This window comes from Phaethon lepturus, unplaced genomic scaffold (assembly GCF_000687285.1).
Source record: "Phaethon lepturus isolate BGI_N335 unplaced genomic scaffold, ASM68728v1 scaffold20161, whole genome shotgun sequence".
NCBI lineage: Eukaryota > Metazoa > Chordata > Aves > Phaethontiformes > Phaethontidae > Phaethon > Phaethon lepturus.
Window position 1 is genome coordinate 37,960 of NW_010515798.1, and position 18,514 is coordinate 56,473.

The following is an 18,514-nucleotide window of genomic DNA, read 5'->3' on the forward strand; positions in this document are numbered from 1 at the left end:
TACGGAAAGGGAAGTTATAATGACTTCGTAGGTTTTTTGGTATTATTCCCCAGGCCTTATTCAGACAAATAGTGCCTGCTGTAAATGCATAATAAAAAACACTTGGGGTGGTATGAGACTTTTGCCCTGTGTGCTTAGTTATACAATATAATGTTGTGGAATTGTGCTATTGAGCAACACTGGAACTTGCCTTCAGATTAAATTTTTATTTTTGTAGAAATCAATATACCCAAGGATTTTTAATTCAATACTAGCGATTTTTATTTCAAGATACTCTTATAAATATGTTGGTGCAGAAAAACATACCACTCCTTACTCTGCTGAGCATAGCAGTGCTTGTTCAAAAGACATAACTAATATTTTTAAAGTTTTGTATTAGTGGTAGAGGCTTTGTCTTTGAAAGATTAAAATAATTTTCTATTTTATGTTACAGTTTGGATGAGCCCAATAGTTTTCCTTGGTAATTTGATAAATATCTAGCTATTTCTAAGTATTGTCAGACAGAAAACTACTACCTTTACAGGAGATTCATTATTTTGTTTTTTTTCCCAGTAAGTCTATATTGGCTCTTTTCTTACTCTCTTCCAGATAAATGGCACAGTGACAGAAAATATGTCCTTAGCAGATGCAAAAACACTCATTGAAAGGTCAAAAGGCAAGTTGAAGATGGTTGTTCAGCGAGATGAACGAGCTACACTGTTGAATGTCCCTGATCTTTCCGACAGTATTCATTCTGCTAATGCTTCAGAAAGAGATGGTGAGTATAAACTTGATTTCCAAAGGAAGAGAAGGATTCCCTGTGTTGTGAAGACGTGAAATACCTGGGATGAGAGGGTGGGGAGGAGAAGAGTTACAAGTAAGACGGCCATGTGGGTAAATTCTTGTTTGAACGTGATTTGAAATCCACACCTTCAAAAACAATGGAGAAAAAGATATGGCTCCTATTCCTGCAGTTGTTCTTTCAGGAATATTAAGTTTAGTTGTTTTGAAATAATAAACATAGATTTAACATCTTCATAAAAATTCTTTGCAAAAGCTTAATTTCATTTGAGCAAGTCACACCATCATTTTAACTACAGTCATTTCATGAAAAAACATCTTTTATTTAACAGACATTTCAGAAATTCAGTCGCTGGCATCAGATCATTCCAACCGATCACATGACAGGCCCCGCCGCAGTCGTTCACGATCTCCTGACCAGAGGTCAGAGCCTTCAGACCATTCCAGACATTCTCCACAGCAGCCCAGCAACGGCAGGTGATGGCAGCATTGTATTATTTTTAAATCAACTATTTAATGTGACATATAAGTTGTAGGAGTGCTTGGATTTATACCGTGTGACAAATGTGATGCAGAACTATGGTAGCAGTAGCATGGCGTTGTTTCTCTCATGAGATGCAGCTGATAATGATCCAAATTTTCTTAGACTTCAGGAGAAATTGAATCTTTAACTTCAGTGTTACCCCTTTATAAAATGTAATCTTAGAGCGTGGTTGTATGAATGACAATGTCAGTTTGATAGTGATAGATGTTATTGAAGCATATGCAATTGTATTTTGGTTTTAGAAAGCAGTTAGCTGCAAGGATATTTGAGATGACTAGTAGTACAGTTCCTATTGAATGTTCAGTCTGGGTAAACTTGTTGAAATCTTGTTTCATTTAGGCACAGGCTTTCTATTTTTTTCTCTAGCCTTCTTTAAAAGTTATTTTATGTTTCTGAATACATTTATTTCCTACAAAATAAGGTGTATTGCACAGTAGATACAGCTTTTGGAATGTACTTTTTAATATTTGAACTTAACAGTAGGACATTTATGATAATTCTGAAGTAGGCAAGTCTAATTCTCTCTGAATTCATCTAAAATTTATCTGTTACATGGTTTGGAATTTTTTCTTCTGCCTTAGGAAACTTTAGTCTTTAACATAAATCTCTCCTGTTTCACATTTCCAGTTTGTTATAAATGGACGTGTTAATTTATTGAAATAGAGTTTCAATGTTGGAGTTTGGATTCTGCTAAGCAGTTATAAGAGAACTTTACCTTCTGAGTGCTTATAGATGATGGAGCAAAAGTTAGAATTGATCTGTTGGAAATTCCAAGTTCAGAGCCTGTATTTGAAGACTTTTAGACACTGTCAAAAACTCTGAAAACCAAATTGTAGCTGGCTGTTCTGTAAAACTAAGATATGCCTGATGGGTTATTAGGAACACTTTGCCCAAGGGGAAAGTAACACACTTTCAAGGTTTTTAGAGTCTTTTAAGACTTAATAAAACTGCAAGACAGATCTTACCCATGTGTACACTTAGTTGAGGTTATAAATTAGACGTTTTTGCCTCTCTTCCATGTAGGTTCTTTGGAGGGATCACAAGGCATGCAAGTCTGTTTTCAAATAGGAGTCCCATATTAGTGGAAAAAACTTCAAAGCAGGGTCCCAGATGCAGGGATTTGAGTGTGGAGGCTGTGAGGTTGGTCAGATTTAAAACCTTTTATTTCTTGACATGCATTTCTAATGCAGTGTGAAAAGGGCTTGTGGAGGGAATGGGCGCACAAATTCCATGAAAACTGAAACTATGACTGACTTAGCCTAGTGTTAGTGCTTTCCTGTCCTACTACAGTGGTTTAGGTAGATGGTCGCTTCCTCCCTATGGACTATACTGTCAGAAGAATTAAATCCTTCCTGAGAAGGAACTTTGAACTTATCTCAGCTCCGAATGCATCCGCTATATCTACTTTATGAACAAGAGCTACTTTGGCATGGATTGACTTCCTGTTGGACATGTCCCTTTCAAGATCAGAAAATCTGGGCCCTGAGCCACATAGAGAAAAACATGTTAAATGCAACTTCTCTTTCTAGTGGTTATTTGTGCAAGTTCAAATCTGCTGTAAGGTCAAATTAGTTGCAACTGCTTCATTTTTTAAAATCTGGTGAAAAATCTGGAGGGGGAAAAAAAAGCTTGAGAACAAGCTGAGGAAGAAGTCCTCAAACTGAGCTTAAGGAGGACATCAAAAAAATGTATTGAAGATAATGAGTCTTTATTTAGACCCTGTTCTGCTAAGCATTTGTATGTTAATGAGAAGAGAAAGTCCAGAGGAATCCTCTTAGTCCTTTCATACACGCTTAACTACAGACTGGCACTTTTAGGTGTGCACTGGAGTGCAGAAATCAGCCAACAGACTTGCTTCAGTATTGCTCTGGGGTCTGGCAGGGTCTTCAATGTTGTCCCATTTTTCAGTATTCCATACTGGTATGTACACCAGTATGCCTGCAGTTTCCCTGGATGTAGAATTTCCATAACAATTGCTATTTGAGCATTCTGTCAAAGCATTAAATAGCAGTTGTAGTTCTTTAGTCCAGAAGAAATTCACAGTTTTCTCTTGAACAGTCTTCCTAAAACTCAGCTTCTAGATTATGTTCTTTGTAATTTACTAATAATAAGGATTAATTATGCTTGTATGTTTTTTCCACTTGTGGAGGATTGAAAATTATCTAGAGTCAGTCTTGAAAAGAATCTAGAGAATGAATCTTACAAATGTCCAGATACAGTTAAATACTCATAGCCCTGGAGACTTGGAAAATTTATAGCCAGCTGATACTGAATTAGGTACTAAGTGAAATAGAAGATATAAATATGTCCTGGCTTCAAGGAGGAACTCTTTGAGCAGATCATGTTTTAAAAGTTAACTGTAGTTTTAAAAGATGCATATAATTTTAAAGGTATGCAGAATAACAACTGTTTAGGCAGAGAAAAAAATGCATCTTAAATATAGAATGTCACATGATGTAAGGCAACTGTGTATAATCTGTTGGGAGCTATACTTAAAAAGTTAGAATGAGCAAAAGAGATCTCTGCACCCTAAGTTGGAGAGTACTTGAGGAGAATTAGTACATGTACTCTTTCTTACCTATTTGGTTTTACTGCTGGCAGTAACAAGCTGAGCTAGATAAGCTTTTGGTGTGACCTGTCCTAAAATGTGGCATTTACAGGCAGGTGCTGCCAAGCCTGCCAAATTACATCTCTGGCTGCCCTTTGCCAATGGGAAGAACTCTCACTTGGGAACTCTCTCTCCTATGCTGCCTTCCTCACCTGGGTACTGGAATGGTAGGAATGGCAGAAGTGTTTTCTGATACATTTAACACTTCAGCTTCAGCAAGAAAGATGCGATAGCTTGAAGAAATCCCTCTAGAGGTCATAATTGTTTCATAGAAGCATGAGGACTTTTGTAATACAGTTGTCAATTTATAGATAGCGTGAGAGATTTGTTGTTCTGTCCATTTTCAAAACAAGTTGAAAAACTGGAATATAGGACAAAAAAAACTAATCCAATTTTGAACGTACTTAGGAAGATGCCTCTTGGTTCTTACGGTCTTCTCATGCTAAACAGTTTGACGTGCTAAAAATGCATTTGAAAAGAGCCTGCATGTTCGTATTTTTTAAAAACTCTTTATATGCAGGCAAACATTCTAACACTGTATTGCAGACAATCTTTTTTTGTTCTGAAGTAATAGCCACAGTTGATGGCACTAGTTTGTAGCTGACTGCTTTTTTTGACTGAAGGGTAGGTATACTAAAAAAAAAAGGCAGGGAGGTAGGGTAAAAGGAGCCCTGACACAGTGCAGATGTTACACCATAATGTCACAGTGCGCACAGTGAACAACACTTTTGTCTTTTGGGAAGTGCGGATGTTGGTTCTTAACAAGTTTTTATCACCTAGAACCAGTGACAGCACCAAGTTGTTTGCTGTATCATCTTGCAGCGAGAAATATTCAGTGCCTACTGGACAATTTAAGCAAAATCAAGAAAAATTCTACTCTCCTGCTGTTCAGATTTTTCCATTTTGTTGTATCACAACCGTGTTTCTATTGCCCTTTTCCCGCTTACACTTTGTTGTCTTACGTAGAGTGGAACTGACCTTTTGCAGTCATTTCAGTTGGCGGGGTGCATTTGCTTACGTACATAGCAGTAGCCCAGTCTAGAAGCATATAGCTTCAGATATTTACTTGATTCTATTTTGAGCTACGCTCTCAGTGTCTCTTAGTTACTGTTCTTAAGAGCTGTTTTCTTCCATATGTATGTTTTTTTTAATATATGCAGATTTAAAAGCAGCATAAAATTACAGTGGTTTTGGACCATGTGGAGAGAAAATGTAAAATGAACTTTGTCCTCGTGTAGTAACTGCAGTATTTTTTGCCTTATTTTTAAAGGCCAAAATATTTATTATTTAAAACAGGGTTAATACTGTTTTGGAATAATGCTTCTGTCAAGTGTTAGGAGATGCCTAGAAACAGGTAGAGAGGGCTCATGGGGAAATTCACTGTAATACCTCATAAACTAATGCTCATGACCCAAAAAAATCTTTGTATGGGGAGGGGAGTTGTATCTTACACTACTACAGGACTTCTTTCATTTATAAGACTCTTGGTATGCATTTAAACAGCTAAATGCATGTATCTATTTTTAGCAAGCTAGGAACTATTTTCAAGGGACCGAGGAATCCAGTCATATTTTAGTCTAGTGCTTGAACTAAAATTCACAAGATTTTTTACATACAAATGAAAATATGCTGGAAATCTGAAAGAGGAATAAGAAAATTTTTATCTGTGAACTTTGGGAACAAAGCAGGATAATGCTTGCTTTTCATTTTGCTAGACGTGATGGTTTTAGCATGGTTTTAATAAACCCCTTTTCTGGGGCGTCCAGAGTTTATCTGAATAAAAAAAGGCACAAATAAGAGTTTTAAAAATTAGGCTGCTGTACTTGTTTTTACCAATGATATAGCAAGGTGGTTGTTTACAATGCAAGGGTGCCTGTGTCTTCCCAGATGGTTGATGATTGCAGTATTTCTCTGTATTCTGTTTTTTTAGCTGTCTTCAGGCACACAGTTTTAAAACCGGCAGAAAAAACTACTGAAAAGTCTCAGTATGTCTTGGCTGAATAGCTAAGCTTTGTTTCTGAAGTTTCAAACTGCACATTGCTTCAGGAAAGCACATTCTGCTTGTCTTTAGATGTCTCCCGTTTCTTTTTTTCCTTCTCACACATCTTGGATGAGTAGATTTCCTGGGATCTTGTTTCCCGAAGTTATTCTTTTAACTCCTGAGGTATCGATTCTCACTAAAATAAACAAGTCTTTATGCTGTGTAATGGATGGTTTTTTGATAGATCTGTACTTCATGGGAAGTGATGCTCATTATTGCCCAGTAGCACCATCTAGCTGTTGGGAGTGAAAGACTTCTCTACCCTCGCCCCCTCCCCTAAACATCTCTCTTTTATGAGAAGAGATTGACTTGTACCTACTTCTACCTTTTTTTCCCCTCCTTGGCAATTAAGTCTGATATTTATATGAAAGCTGTGGTTTGTGTCTGTCTTGTCTCAAATATTTTTATATCCTTGTTTATTTGCCAGGTCTCAAGAATTGAATAGCTATTTTGAACATCTCCTGTACTTTAAGAGTGTACATGCTCTGCAATTAAGACTGTCTCTTTGGTATATTGATCTATTTTTGGTTTTGCAGCTGATTATTAATGTTCCTCTGCTCTGACCCTATTAAATTGTGTACTATTCAACAGATAGCGGTGTAACAGTTAACATTTCAACATAGAGCATATGTTCTGTTCAGTTCTGCTATGGTACAGCTCAAAGCTGTACCTCTGTACAGAAATACCTGATCTTTTGAGCTAAAGGAATAGACATTATGTTCTTTTGAGCTTCATCACTTAAAGAACAAGAGAAATCTTGGGTTTTTTTAACTTGTCATATATGGCTTTCTTTTACACTGTAAGCATTTATAGGAAACGCATAAGAAGCAGCAAGCTGTCTTTTTACTAAAATACATGGAAGACTGAGTGTATGAGAAGCACTCGTGTCTTGTAATAGCTGTGGATTGAAGGCCTCATCCTCTCTGAAGACTGAGAAGTCAGGGGCGTATTTGTGTTCTACCTTTCATCTCTGCGAGGCCCTACCAAGAGCCACACCAGCAGCACTTGTGTTGCAGGGCAGCTGCCACACAAAGGAGTAGATAAATTAGCTTGATCATAGCAAAGCCTGAGAATTGAGTCCAGAAGTTCATAATTTCTACAGGGAGGACTGAGAAAAGGACCATTGTAACTGTCTTCTCCCTTTCTTCCCTTTGCTTCTCAATTTCTTATATAGCTTTCAATATACAACACATGTGTATGACTTCTGTGCTTGAAGCAGAACAGTCTATTTCACCGTGTCCTTCCTCTTTCTAAATAGCCATATCTAGACAAGTTCTTTATTAATATGAAGTTACGGGCAAAATGCTGAGATTTAGACATGATAAAAATAATTAATAATGTGATAGTCTAAGAACAAAACCTTGTTAAATAGTATTTGGTACTTCCTTACCCACCAAACGTGAACTTCGTGAGTGAAAGGATTTATTCTTTAGTCTTTGTAGACCAAGGTCATAGAAACAATTCTATATGCACAGTGGAATCTTTTTTTCTAATACAGTCTTCGAAGCAGAGAAGATGAGAGAATAAATAAACCAGGAGTTGTCTCTACACCTGTAAAGAATGCAGATGACATTTCTAAAACTATGGAAGAGGTGGCAGTCGAAAGATCTGAAAAACAAACTCCACCACTCCCAGGTAAAAGCATTAAAATGTATTAATTATGCATGTTGTTTGCAGTGGATGACCAGTAAAGACTTTTATTTGCGTATTTGTGGAGTGATTTCGAAAGTCGTAAAACAGACTAAGTCCTATCAATTATTTCTGAATATGAATAGTCTTTGTAACCATAACTCCATTTATATTTATATGTATTACTTAGTTTTATAGCTTTCATCCTGAAAACTGAAGCTGTGGGGTCTGCTCATTATATAGGGGTCAAACTTCAGTGTTCAGAGCTTTGTTTATAGGTGATGGTTGTAAGGAGTTTTGTCCTGATTTCTCAAGCAAGGTAAAAACCTCTGATTTCTTTTCTGAGTCAAGCAGTAGACTGGTTCTTACGGGTTACTGTAGCAGACTGTATTTTAAACCAAGATGTAGTTAAGTGTGTTTAGAACTACTGTTCCCAAGACACAACTCAAAACACTCTGAAATGCTTTGTTAGTGTAGCACTTAGTAACTACAGTCAAGGACCAAGAAGGCATTTTAACAAGTGCAGTACAACTAATAAAACCAGAAGAAAATCTCGTTCCTTTCTTCCAGTGGGGAAGGATAAGGTAAATGGCAGCAGATAAAAGCCAGTTGGTGTTAAAAAGGAAAACCATTAAGATGATACGATGGGAGGACACTGTTCTGGGCAGGCTGACTTACAAGATTTTTGTTTACAGAAGGAGGTGCTTCAGTGAAATTGTAAGTGGAGAAAGAGGAGCTGTTGTTGAAAGGCTGGGTAGAATGAGAAAAAGCACATTCAAGCTTGAAAATACTGAAGATTTAAGGGATGAGCCATGACACTTCTGCATGTAGTATTCAGTAGCACAGTGAAGAATTGGAGGAGTTCTGATGTTGATAGATTCTGAAAGATCTTGATAATGAGGACAGTAGGTTTTCTGATGCAGCAGCCATTATTAAAAAGATTATCATAGGAGCTGACCTTTTGCCAGTGGTGTTATGCAAAAGATGCAAAGTTTATATTTGCCAAGGTAGAAACAAGATGTGGTAGTTTAGATTAGAAAGATGAATTCTGTATTTCTATAAGAAATTGAAGATCAATAATTGGCATAATACAAAGCCAGCTAGAATAGGAGACCCTCGAGATGGTTCTTAATCCAAAGTAATGTGCTAGTAATTGCTTTGAGGGACTGGCAAGCAAATAATAAGTACTGTGGGTGTTGTGTTGGTTAGTAGGGAAGAAGAAATGTTCTGTTCTTGGGTGAATGGGAAGACGCACATGGAAATACTTCCTTTGGGTGAGAGGACATGAAGGATGGTAAATAAAGATAATATTTAAAATTGTACCTGCAGATATAATTAACTTGCCATAATACATAGTCTGAGATAAAAAGGTGCGATAAAGGGCATAATCCTTTATACACCATTACAGAAAGCTCTAGGGAAATGAGGATCTTTCTTTCAAAGACTGTAATGAAAATGTGCTTAGAAAAGTAGTTGGCAGATTCTGTGATAGTTTGCTGCTTGGACTAAGGGCAAGGCAACTGTCATGGTTGATCATGTCAAAGGATGATGGAAGGAGAGTATTTGTTCAGAGGGTAAGGCTAGGAAAGGGTCATTATAGTTAAAGGAAAATGATATGTTACTATATGGTAATGACAAGTCACATTAGAAAAGGCATTATTACCAAATTGTTGTCTGAAATTCCTAATTTCAAACTAGTCTGTTTAGTGATTTGAAAGGACAGCACAGTTGTTGGGAAGATCTGGGATATTAAACTAGTTTGAAGCCAGCCTGGTTTGAAATCAACTTTTTTCAAGTGTGCAGAGATGAGCCTTAAGTACAGATTATTCTAACATGACCAACCATGTAGCAGAGAAGGCGGCCTTATTAGTGTTCATTACTGAAGGAAGACTGCAGTTGCAATTTACCTCCCTGTGACTCCAGAAGATCTATGTAGCAAAGTTACAGTGTGCTTATCTTGAAGAACCACAACTGGACCAAAGTTAAGCATTGAAAGGCATACAGCAGTAGTTCGAGTGTTTATGGTATTTTAATTTCAAAAATCAAATTCTTGAAGAGAGCCAGTGGAAAATGAGCCAGTTATGTCAGATAAATCAAGGTGAGAAACAGCAGGGTTGAAAGTGGTATTGCAAGCATGAAGCTTTCTAATTCTTGTAGTCTTATGGTATGGTTTTTTTCAGAGTATTTAATGAAATACAAAGGAAGTTTGGGGATTTTTTTTTTTTATTGAGGTAATGATTAGGCCAGTAATCACGCTGCTTTGAATGGCACGATGAGCATGTCTTCTAATGTAAGTTTCTAATATTTCACTTTCAGGTGGGTTTAAGTGGATTTAAGTGGAGTGGAGGAAGGCTACTGAAGATGTCATTAAGCTCTTAATTAAAAGTTAAGCTTTTTGTTTCTTGTCTTTAAATCACCAAGTGGACACTTGATATTTTGATATTTTAATAGAACCAAAGCCAGTGTATGCACAAGGAGGTCAGCCAGATGTGGACTTACCAGTCAGTCCATCTGATGGTCCTTTACCCAATTCAACCCATGAAGATGGAATGCTTCGGTAATGTAACTCTAAACTTTATTCAAACCTGCCTGGTCCTGGAGCCAACCAAGCTTTTATCTAAGGGGATGAATAACTTGTATAAATGGTCTGATGTGATGTCCAATATGCTGCCCTGATACTTCTTCTCAGAAATATTAGGATGAAAACTTTAGGTTTATTCCTGAGCCTTGTTGGCCCCTACATTGTGTAATACACCATTTTTAAGTCTATGAATTTTCTGTGGAAATGAGCAGTTACAATGATCAACTGGTGGAAAGAATTTTCAGTGATTATTTCTACCTGGGCATCCCCGCCCTCCTGCCCTGACCCCATCTCCACAGAGAGGAGAGATACTGCAGCATATTCTTTTCCTTTCATAATAATTGGAGAGCAATGAATAAAGGTCGCTGCAGAAATGTGTGAAGTCATGACATGGTAATGAGTCTACTTCAGCAGGGATCTCCTTATGGACATTAGTGTACATGAGAGTGTTTTTTTAAGCTTGATTTTGTCTCAAACTCATCTTAATCTCTTTAGAGCCAAAATAGGTCTATATACCAGCACAGCTCTTTAAAAGGAGGAACATTATTGGAAGAGAGTGTCAGTGCCTCACTTAAATCAATGTATGAGTGTAAGACAAACAAATGCTGCTAAACAAGGAAATACAGATTCTTTTGAAGTGCTGCTAATGAGTGTCTTGTAATGCTGCAGTAGATGAGCAGCTAATAGTTAATAAAGTCTTCTAATTGAAATGATAGGCAAATTAGTTCTTTGCAATGTGTTCAGTCTCAAATTTAGTGAGATATTTTATATTATTACACCTCTCAGTGGAATATTCTCTAAATCTCTAGGCCGAGCATGAAACTGGTAAAATTCAGAAAAGGAGATAGCGTGGGCTTGCGACTAGCAGGTGGCAATGATGTTGGCATATTTGTAGCTGGTGTTCTGGAAGACAGCCCTGCAGCAAAAGAAGGATTAGAGGAAGGGGACCAGATTCTCAGGGTATGTCAAAAACAATAGCAGTACAAATGTTTTGCTGTACCAAAGTAAGTTTTCCTTCTGTAATGTTGAATGTAGTTCATGCAGTTTTTTTGTAGTTCATACAGTTTTTCTGTATGCACTTATTAGATGACTTAATAGCAGCAAAATCTCCTGTTACTATCCTGTTGCTAGGAAAGTTAGTAAGTTTTACATCCAATTTCTCAGACTCATTCAGTTGATAAAGTTGTTTGGTTTTTTTAACTGTTGGGTCACTAAATTGTCAGGGGGCTCTGTATGTTACTGATGTTTATAGGTGTTCCATAATACTGATTTAAAGAATATAAAATGAGCAGGTACCTATTATTCTAGAAGCTATGCATTTATCAAGAAATAAACGTATGACTATTTAGAGGTACAGGCGACATCTTGAGATAAATACACTTGGTGTGTATGTATGAAACTGAATAAAAAAGTGCTTAGCATGACGTTGATTTAGATTTCCGATTGTATAGTTAAATCTGTGTTATGTCATACACTAAATCAAACTGATTAATTCATTGATACCAGGTAAATAATGTAGACTTCACAAATATCATCAGAGAAGAAGCTGTCCTTTTTTTGCTTGATCTTCCTAAAGGAGAAGAAGTAACAATTTTGGCACAGAAGAAAAAAGATGGTAAATATTTGTATATCGGGAGCAATGTAGTAGACTGCTTGGAACAACATAAAAAGCATAGTGAATGATGACTAACTTCTGACCTGCATAAAATCGTCACCTTATGAAGACTTAAGTTCTTTTGACTTTAGGATATGTTACTACTATGAATGGGCTAGAGATGGATATTGTAGCAGTATACACACCCCACACACCCCAAAGCAAAACAACCCCAAACAAACCCCAAACAAAAAACCTACCAAAAATAACCCCTAGCATCTGACAAAAGTATTGGCATTAAACGTTGCGGGGAGCTGGAGAGCCTGTTGCACTTACGCTGTTGAAAATGAGTGTTTACACTGACGTGCGTGCACACACAAATGTCTTCCCCAGTAAGATTCATTCCTTCTATGGGAACTGAATTAAGCTTGCCCTAGCACCAAATTTTTGACAATGAAAGTTGAACTTACCTTGGTAGAGTTTGCTATTAATAGTTAATGCTGCTTCTGATAGAGCAGCTCTGAGACATTAAGGCTTGTTGAAGTAATATTGTATATTTAAAACAAGGAGAACTAAGATGAGGAACTGCTTTGAGTAATTCTTGTGAGCACTAGGACATTACCTGAACTTACATAATCCTTTTTGGGGGTTTCTTTTTTCAGTTTATCGTCGCATTGTTGAGTCTGATGTAGGGGATTCTTTCTATATCAGAACTCATTTTGAGTATGAAAAGGAATCTCCTTACGGACTAAGTTTCAACAAAGGTGAAGTGTTCCGGGTGGTGGACACTTTGTACAATGGCAAACTGGGTTCATGGCTGGCAATTCGAATTGGCAAGAATCATAAGGAAGTTGAAAGAGGTATCATACCTAACAAAAACAGGTACGGTCTTAAAATACTTAAATTGCTGTTTCTATAATTTTAAATTCTGAATCTGTATAATGAATGATTGGACTTGTCTGCAAGATGCTAGTTTATAGAACTTGTTCAGTCAAACAATGTGACAAAGCGTTACATTGGAGTTAAGTATCTGATCTATGGATTTGCTTTTGACTCTTGTACAGTCCTCAAAAAAGACTTAAAACTTTCTTTTCAGTACAAGAGACAAGGCTATATAAAGCTTTAGAAATGTGATACTAGCTTCAGTAGTTCAATCTTGTACTTTCTAATACAGAAACAGCAAAAGCTTAATTCAGCAGGTGGTGGTGTTTTTCAGAAGTATAAGATTACTAGTCAGGCATTACTTCAGAAGCTGACTTCCTTGATAACTGGTTGGGATTTGTTGTCATCTTAGAGCTGAGCAACTAGCTAGTGTACAGTACACACTTCCAAAGACAGCAGGAGGAGATCGAGCGGATTTTTGGAGATTCCGAGGTTTGCGTAGCTCAAAAAGAAATCTCCGAAAAAGCAGAGAAGATCTTTCTGCCCAGCCTGTTCAGACAAAGTTTCCTGCCTATGAAAGAGTTGTTCTTCGGGAAGGTATGGCTTTATTCTTACTGTTGCAGGTTAACAGGTTTGTGTGGTTTGCTTTGTATTAGCCTATGTATTAAGCCTGTGCATTTTTTTTTTAAGCAATCAATATATTTTTACTCTTTTTTTTTTTTTCTTTCCCCTCCTTCTTCCTCACCCTCCCCCTCCTCCAATTCTAGCTGGGTTTCTCAGACCTGTAACCATTTTCGGTCCAATAGCTGATGTTGCACGGGAGAAACTTGCTAGAGAAGAACCAGATATCTTTCAAATAGCAAGTAAGTGTGAGATCAGATTTTTCTGCAGTTACAAAATAGAAACAATCAAGCAAAAGAAAGTTAACTACATTATTACTTTAGCTGTTAACATGTTTAACAAGATGTTGACAATGTAAAGGAACAGACTAAAGGTAAGTTCTTCTACTGTTTGCTGATAATTCTCTGAGGGTGAAAGCAATATTAGTTCTAGTTATAGGCTTCTCAGATTCCATTTTAATTCAGTACCGAATTATCTTATTTCTAAGTGCTTTTGTGAAAAGGTAGTGATTTTTATGGCCAAATTGGTGGGTAGGTTTTCATGTATTATTTTGAAGCGGGAGGAGTGTCTTCAATGTGAATTGACAATTCGAGCTATGAAATGGTTTGTTTTATCTTAATGAGGGAATGTAGAGTATATTGTAAACTTACAACAGATTTTTACTGTGTCCTCTTTACCAGAAAGTGAACCAAGAGATGCTGGTACTGACCAACGTAGTTCTGGCATTATTCGTCTTCACACTATAAAACAGATAATCGATAGAGTAAGTCTTTTATTGTCACTGTACTTCTAACACAAGAAAAGTAAAACTGGTATCATTAAGTGTTGGATGTAGAAGAATAATTGAGTGTATCTGCTTTTAAAAATAACGTTCTCACCTTTCTATTGGTTACTTAAAAAGAAAAAACCAACCAACAAAAAACCCATCCTTTTCATTCTCCATATTAATAACTGCAGTCTAGAAGTAATTCTAGGCATTGTTCCAGGGAGTGTTGTCCCCTCTCTGTTGAGACTGTCTTAAGCTGATTCCTCTCTTAGTTAAAGCCATGGTGTGACACTACAGCTAGTTTGCTACTTTATTTATGGAGTCATTAGCCCAATTTACAAGTGACATCTTTTTTTGTGCAAGGGCTAGGTGAAAGGGTCCTTCAATCTCACTTCCTTAATATCCTTAAAACTTCTGATATTAATTCATGATATGAGGCTCTATTTCTCAGCTTAAAAATAAACTGCAAGCCTTCTGGATGCCCAGGTGGCAGTGGGGGGGAAGCTATTCTAGCAGCAAAGTGGGGATACTGCATGCTGTGTGCTTGAGATAAATCTTGCACTGTATGAAAGCTGGCCAAATTCTTGCATTCAGAATGATTTTTTTTTTCTTTTTTTGCAAGGAAGATGGAGGTGTGTAATAAGACTAGGTCTTGTGTTTCAATCTTTCCTTTTTTCCTATTAGCAGAATACTTAGTTTACTGCCTGCTTACGTTAAGGAGATCTTTTTTAAATAGGGAGTTAAATATTGAAAAGCTCATAGTTACGCAGTTAGTCCTACAGTTCAGAATGTATATGCATACGTAGCCTCCTATTGGAATTGGTTGGTTTCTATTATTCAAACAGGAAAAGAATTTAAATCAGTGATTTGAAACAATGAATTCTGTGAAGGTAATAAAAACTAAATTTGTGGAGGATGCTTGGTAAAAAAAATCTTGTATAGAAGTGATTCACTTTTTTGCCTCTGTCCTTTTTATCACAACAGGACAAACATGCTTTATTAGATGTCACTCCTAATGCAGTGGACCGTCTGAATTATGCCCAGTGGTATCCTATTGTAGTGTTCCTAAATCCTGATTCGAAGCAGGGTGTAAAGACTATGAGAATGAGGTTGTGCCCAGAGTCACGAAAAAGTGCCAGAAAGCTTTATGAAAGAGCTCACAAGCTACGCAAAAATAATCACCATCTCTTTACAAGTAAGTAATTAGATATACTGGATTAGTATTTCTGAGAGGAGGGGGGAGCTGAGATGAGAATAACTTCCTCATCCACGCTTTTCTGCAAATGGGTCAAGTCAAGCAGTTTTTGACTTACTCGGGCTCCTCTGTTCAATAGCCAATAGTTCATTGATGTGTGTATTGTTTGCACATGACTGAACAAATGTGAAGTGATCCGAAACATCAAAATGACATTTCTGATAGATCTGATGACTTTGCAGGATCATCAGCCGAAATTAAATATTTGAATAAATAAGATGATGCTGTAACTTTTTTAGTCTGGCTAAACTGAAGCCTCACTTTTTCTAGCTACTGTTAACTCAGTATGTCCTATGGGATAATATGTCCCAAATCATAGCAGGCCTTAAGGTTGCTTTGATTAGTAATATTTAAATTACTATTTAAATCTCATAGTTTTAACATGCCAGTTTATATTGCTTTTATTAGTGGTGATCTAGATCCTTCTCATAGTTCTGCAGAAATCATAAGTCAAACTATAACCTGCTGTACTTCTAGCTACCATTAACTTGAATTCAATGAATGAAGGATGGTACGGAGCTCTGAAGGAAGCAATTCAGCAACAACAGAACCAACTAGTGTGGGTTTCAGAAGGAAAGGTAAGAAATAATATGTTTGGGGAGAAATGACAAAACTGAGAGGTTATTTGTTCTTTCATTCTTACTGGTATTACAGGTATGGGCAGATACTTGTGGAATGAAGTTTGTTTTCCTTTTTTCCTCCTCATTTTAACCATCGTTTGAAGATGTAAAGCAGTAATGCCTCATGGTGCTGTGAGCTGCACAAAACTGATGTGTCACTATATTAGTGCAGTTAGTCTGTTAATGAGTGCTGTAGTTGTCATGCACACAGCAGTGTAGTTAAGTGAGAGCATTTGCCCATTGCCACTTAACTGGAGGATGTATTTTTGCTTTGAAGACTTTGTGGAGATTGGACGCTTTTTCATGAAAGAATGTCTGGGTGTTCTGCTGCATTGATACAAGGGGCTGGGTTTGCCTGATGATGAAGTATTATTTTTTTGTTCATATAAAAGCAAGTAGCATATTCGTGTTTCTGACGTTTCGGAGAACTGTGTTCTCTCAGCTGTGAGAACAGAGATACAAACCCACAAGTTAGTGTTCTGTGTTCCCCACTAAAACTCAAGTTGCATGTTACACTATTCACATTAGACCCATCCTGTTGAAGAGTTAATGCTGTTTGAAGTGCTGACTACAAGGAAACAAATGATTAATCATCTATTGCTGCCTGTTTCTTAATATTTGGATTGTCTATTTCTGTTCAGATTGAGCTGCTTTCACCTCCTTATATCTACCTTCAGGTTAATGATTCCAATATCATAATATCACTTTAAAGTGCAGCTTTGTATTTTTTCAAACACTTCGATTTCTGTGGACACACACTGTGCACTAGTCCCTCCCTTACACTGACAGTCATCTGACCCCTTAATAAATGATTCAGAAAGCTAAACTGCAGAAAAGGCTTTTAGGTGTAAGCTTAACGTCTTCAACGATTGAAACCTGATTTTTCTTCCCCTGTGCTGTTCAGAACTGCTGAATTCTCATACTGTTGCTGTGCTGCTGGATTTGGATAGAACTATTTTTTAACAACCAGACTTTCTGTTGTCGTTCAGAACAAGATAGATGCATTCCATTTGTTCAGTTCTTCATTATTCACAAAAAAATTTCCTAGCTTTACATTGTAAGAAAAAGTGCATTCTATAAAAGCTATTTCAATAAATGTGTGTGTACTCCAATTTTGTTTGACACAGGCAGATGGTGCTACAAGTGATGACCTTGATTTACACGATGACCGCCTGTCTTACCTCTCAGCTCCTGGTAGTGAATATTCTATGTACAGCACAGACAGTAGACACACATCTGATTATGAAGACACAGATACAGAAGGGGGTGCTTATACTGATCAAGAACTGGATGAAACTCTGAATGATGAGGTTGGGACTCCTCCCGAATCTGCTATTACACGTTCTTCTGAGCCTGTTAGAGAGGATTCTTCTGGAATGCATCATGAAACTCAAACTTACCCTACTTATGCATCTCAAGCTCAGCCACAGCCGAATCTCAGAATAGATTCTTCAGGATTTAAAACCACCACTACTCAGCCGGTAAGAAAGTAATTTATGCACTGACCACTATACATCTGGTCTGCTTACCAGTATTGTGAGTGCATAGAAGAACCTGTCAACAGCAACAATAATACGTTATAATGAATTATAGAATTAGCTTGCCCTACCTGTTTTAGTGACTCATTCTGATAGGAGGGGGATTGAATTAACATTCAACTTTTAATAATTCAATGATTAAATGTTTTGCTTTTTTTATCTTCAACATAATGAATTTCTGGAGGTGCTAGTGCATGAGACTTTCAGTACATTTCATTCTACATCTAGCTGCATTGATCAAAGCATCATTTAAACTATTGTAATATAAATCAAAAAGTCATACAGTGATTCAGTAGTGGTATATTTAAAATATTTTAAACACTTCACAGAAAGCAGAAGCCTCACCTGCAGTCCCTTACCTTTCCCCGTCGCCTGAATCAAACCCTGCAACCTCATCAACTTCTGCAGTAAATGCTAATGTAAACCTAACTAATGTCAGACTGGAGGAGCCTACTGCTGCTCCTTACAACTCTTACCAACCACAAGCGGGCCCCTTAAGAACATCAAATACTGAGGGAGCTCATATAGTCCTAAGAGATCAAGAGCCATCATCCTTATCGCCGCATATAGATCCAGCAAAGGTACCTGTGCCACATTGTTGCGCTGATTTCCTGCTATACGTCAAGCTACCACATGATCTTTTTGTTTTGCCCTTACTTGGAGAATTCCTTCTGATTATTTTCCTGTAAGAGATCATGCAGGTTACAAAAAACAGTGCATCTGAATTGCTAAGCATCATCTAAGGTTTTGTGTGCATGGCTTCAAGCTATATACTTTTCACTTCTCAAAAGATGACTTTTTTTAAAAGGGCTGCATTCTGTATTTTGATTTTACTTTGTGTCACTGTTTTTCCTTTGTCAGTGTTCTGCTGTTTGTTAATGAGTGCTTGAGAAAAATCTGTTACTTCCCTAAAATGACACCAGATCTTTGTGTACTTTAAATCATGCCAAATCCTTGATCATGAAGATTAATCTAGTTTGTTGGGTGATATTTATATACTTTCTTAGCAATGCTAGAACTAACTTAAATAAGGAAATTCATTTACTTTCACTCTT

General features: G+C 37.0%; 1 protein-coding gene across 4 annotated transcripts in view; it reads left to right on the top strand.

Annotated features, from left to right (window-relative positions):
* TJP1 (tight junction protein 1) overlaps window positions 1-18,514 on the top strand; it is a 43,172-nt gene that overhangs the window by 8,499 nt on the left and 16,159 nt on the right. For 2 of the 4 annotated variants that reach the window (XM_010295885.1, XM_010295886.1), the window contains exons 6-19: window positions 589-757; window positions 1,113-1,257; window positions 7,472-7,608; window positions 10,054-10,159; window positions 10,993-11,143; window positions 11,690-11,798; window positions 12,440-12,659; window positions 13,072-13,256; window positions 13,427-13,522; window positions 13,961-14,043; window positions 15,031-15,241; window positions 15,779-15,879; window positions 17,049-17,402; window positions 17,789-18,040. In XM_010295885.1, coding sequence (XP_010294187.1) covers window positions 589-757; window positions 1,113-1,257; window positions 7,472-7,608; window positions 10,054-10,159; window positions 10,993-11,143; window positions 11,690-11,798; window positions 12,440-12,659; window positions 13,072-13,256; window positions 13,427-13,522; window positions 13,961-14,043; window positions 15,031-15,241; window positions 15,779-15,879; window positions 17,049-17,402; window positions 17,789-18,040 — 2,319 coding nt within the window. The remainder of the gene's footprint in view (window positions 1-588; window positions 758-1,112; window positions 1,258-7,471; window positions 7,609-10,053; window positions 10,160-10,992; window positions 11,144-11,689; window positions 11,799-12,439; window positions 12,660-13,071; window positions 13,257-13,426; window positions 13,523-13,960; window positions 14,044-15,030; window positions 15,242-15,778; window positions 15,880-17,048; window positions 17,403-17,788; window positions 18,041-18,514) is intronic. The other 2 variants (XM_010295887.1, XM_010295888.1) reach the window with 1 other exon arrangement.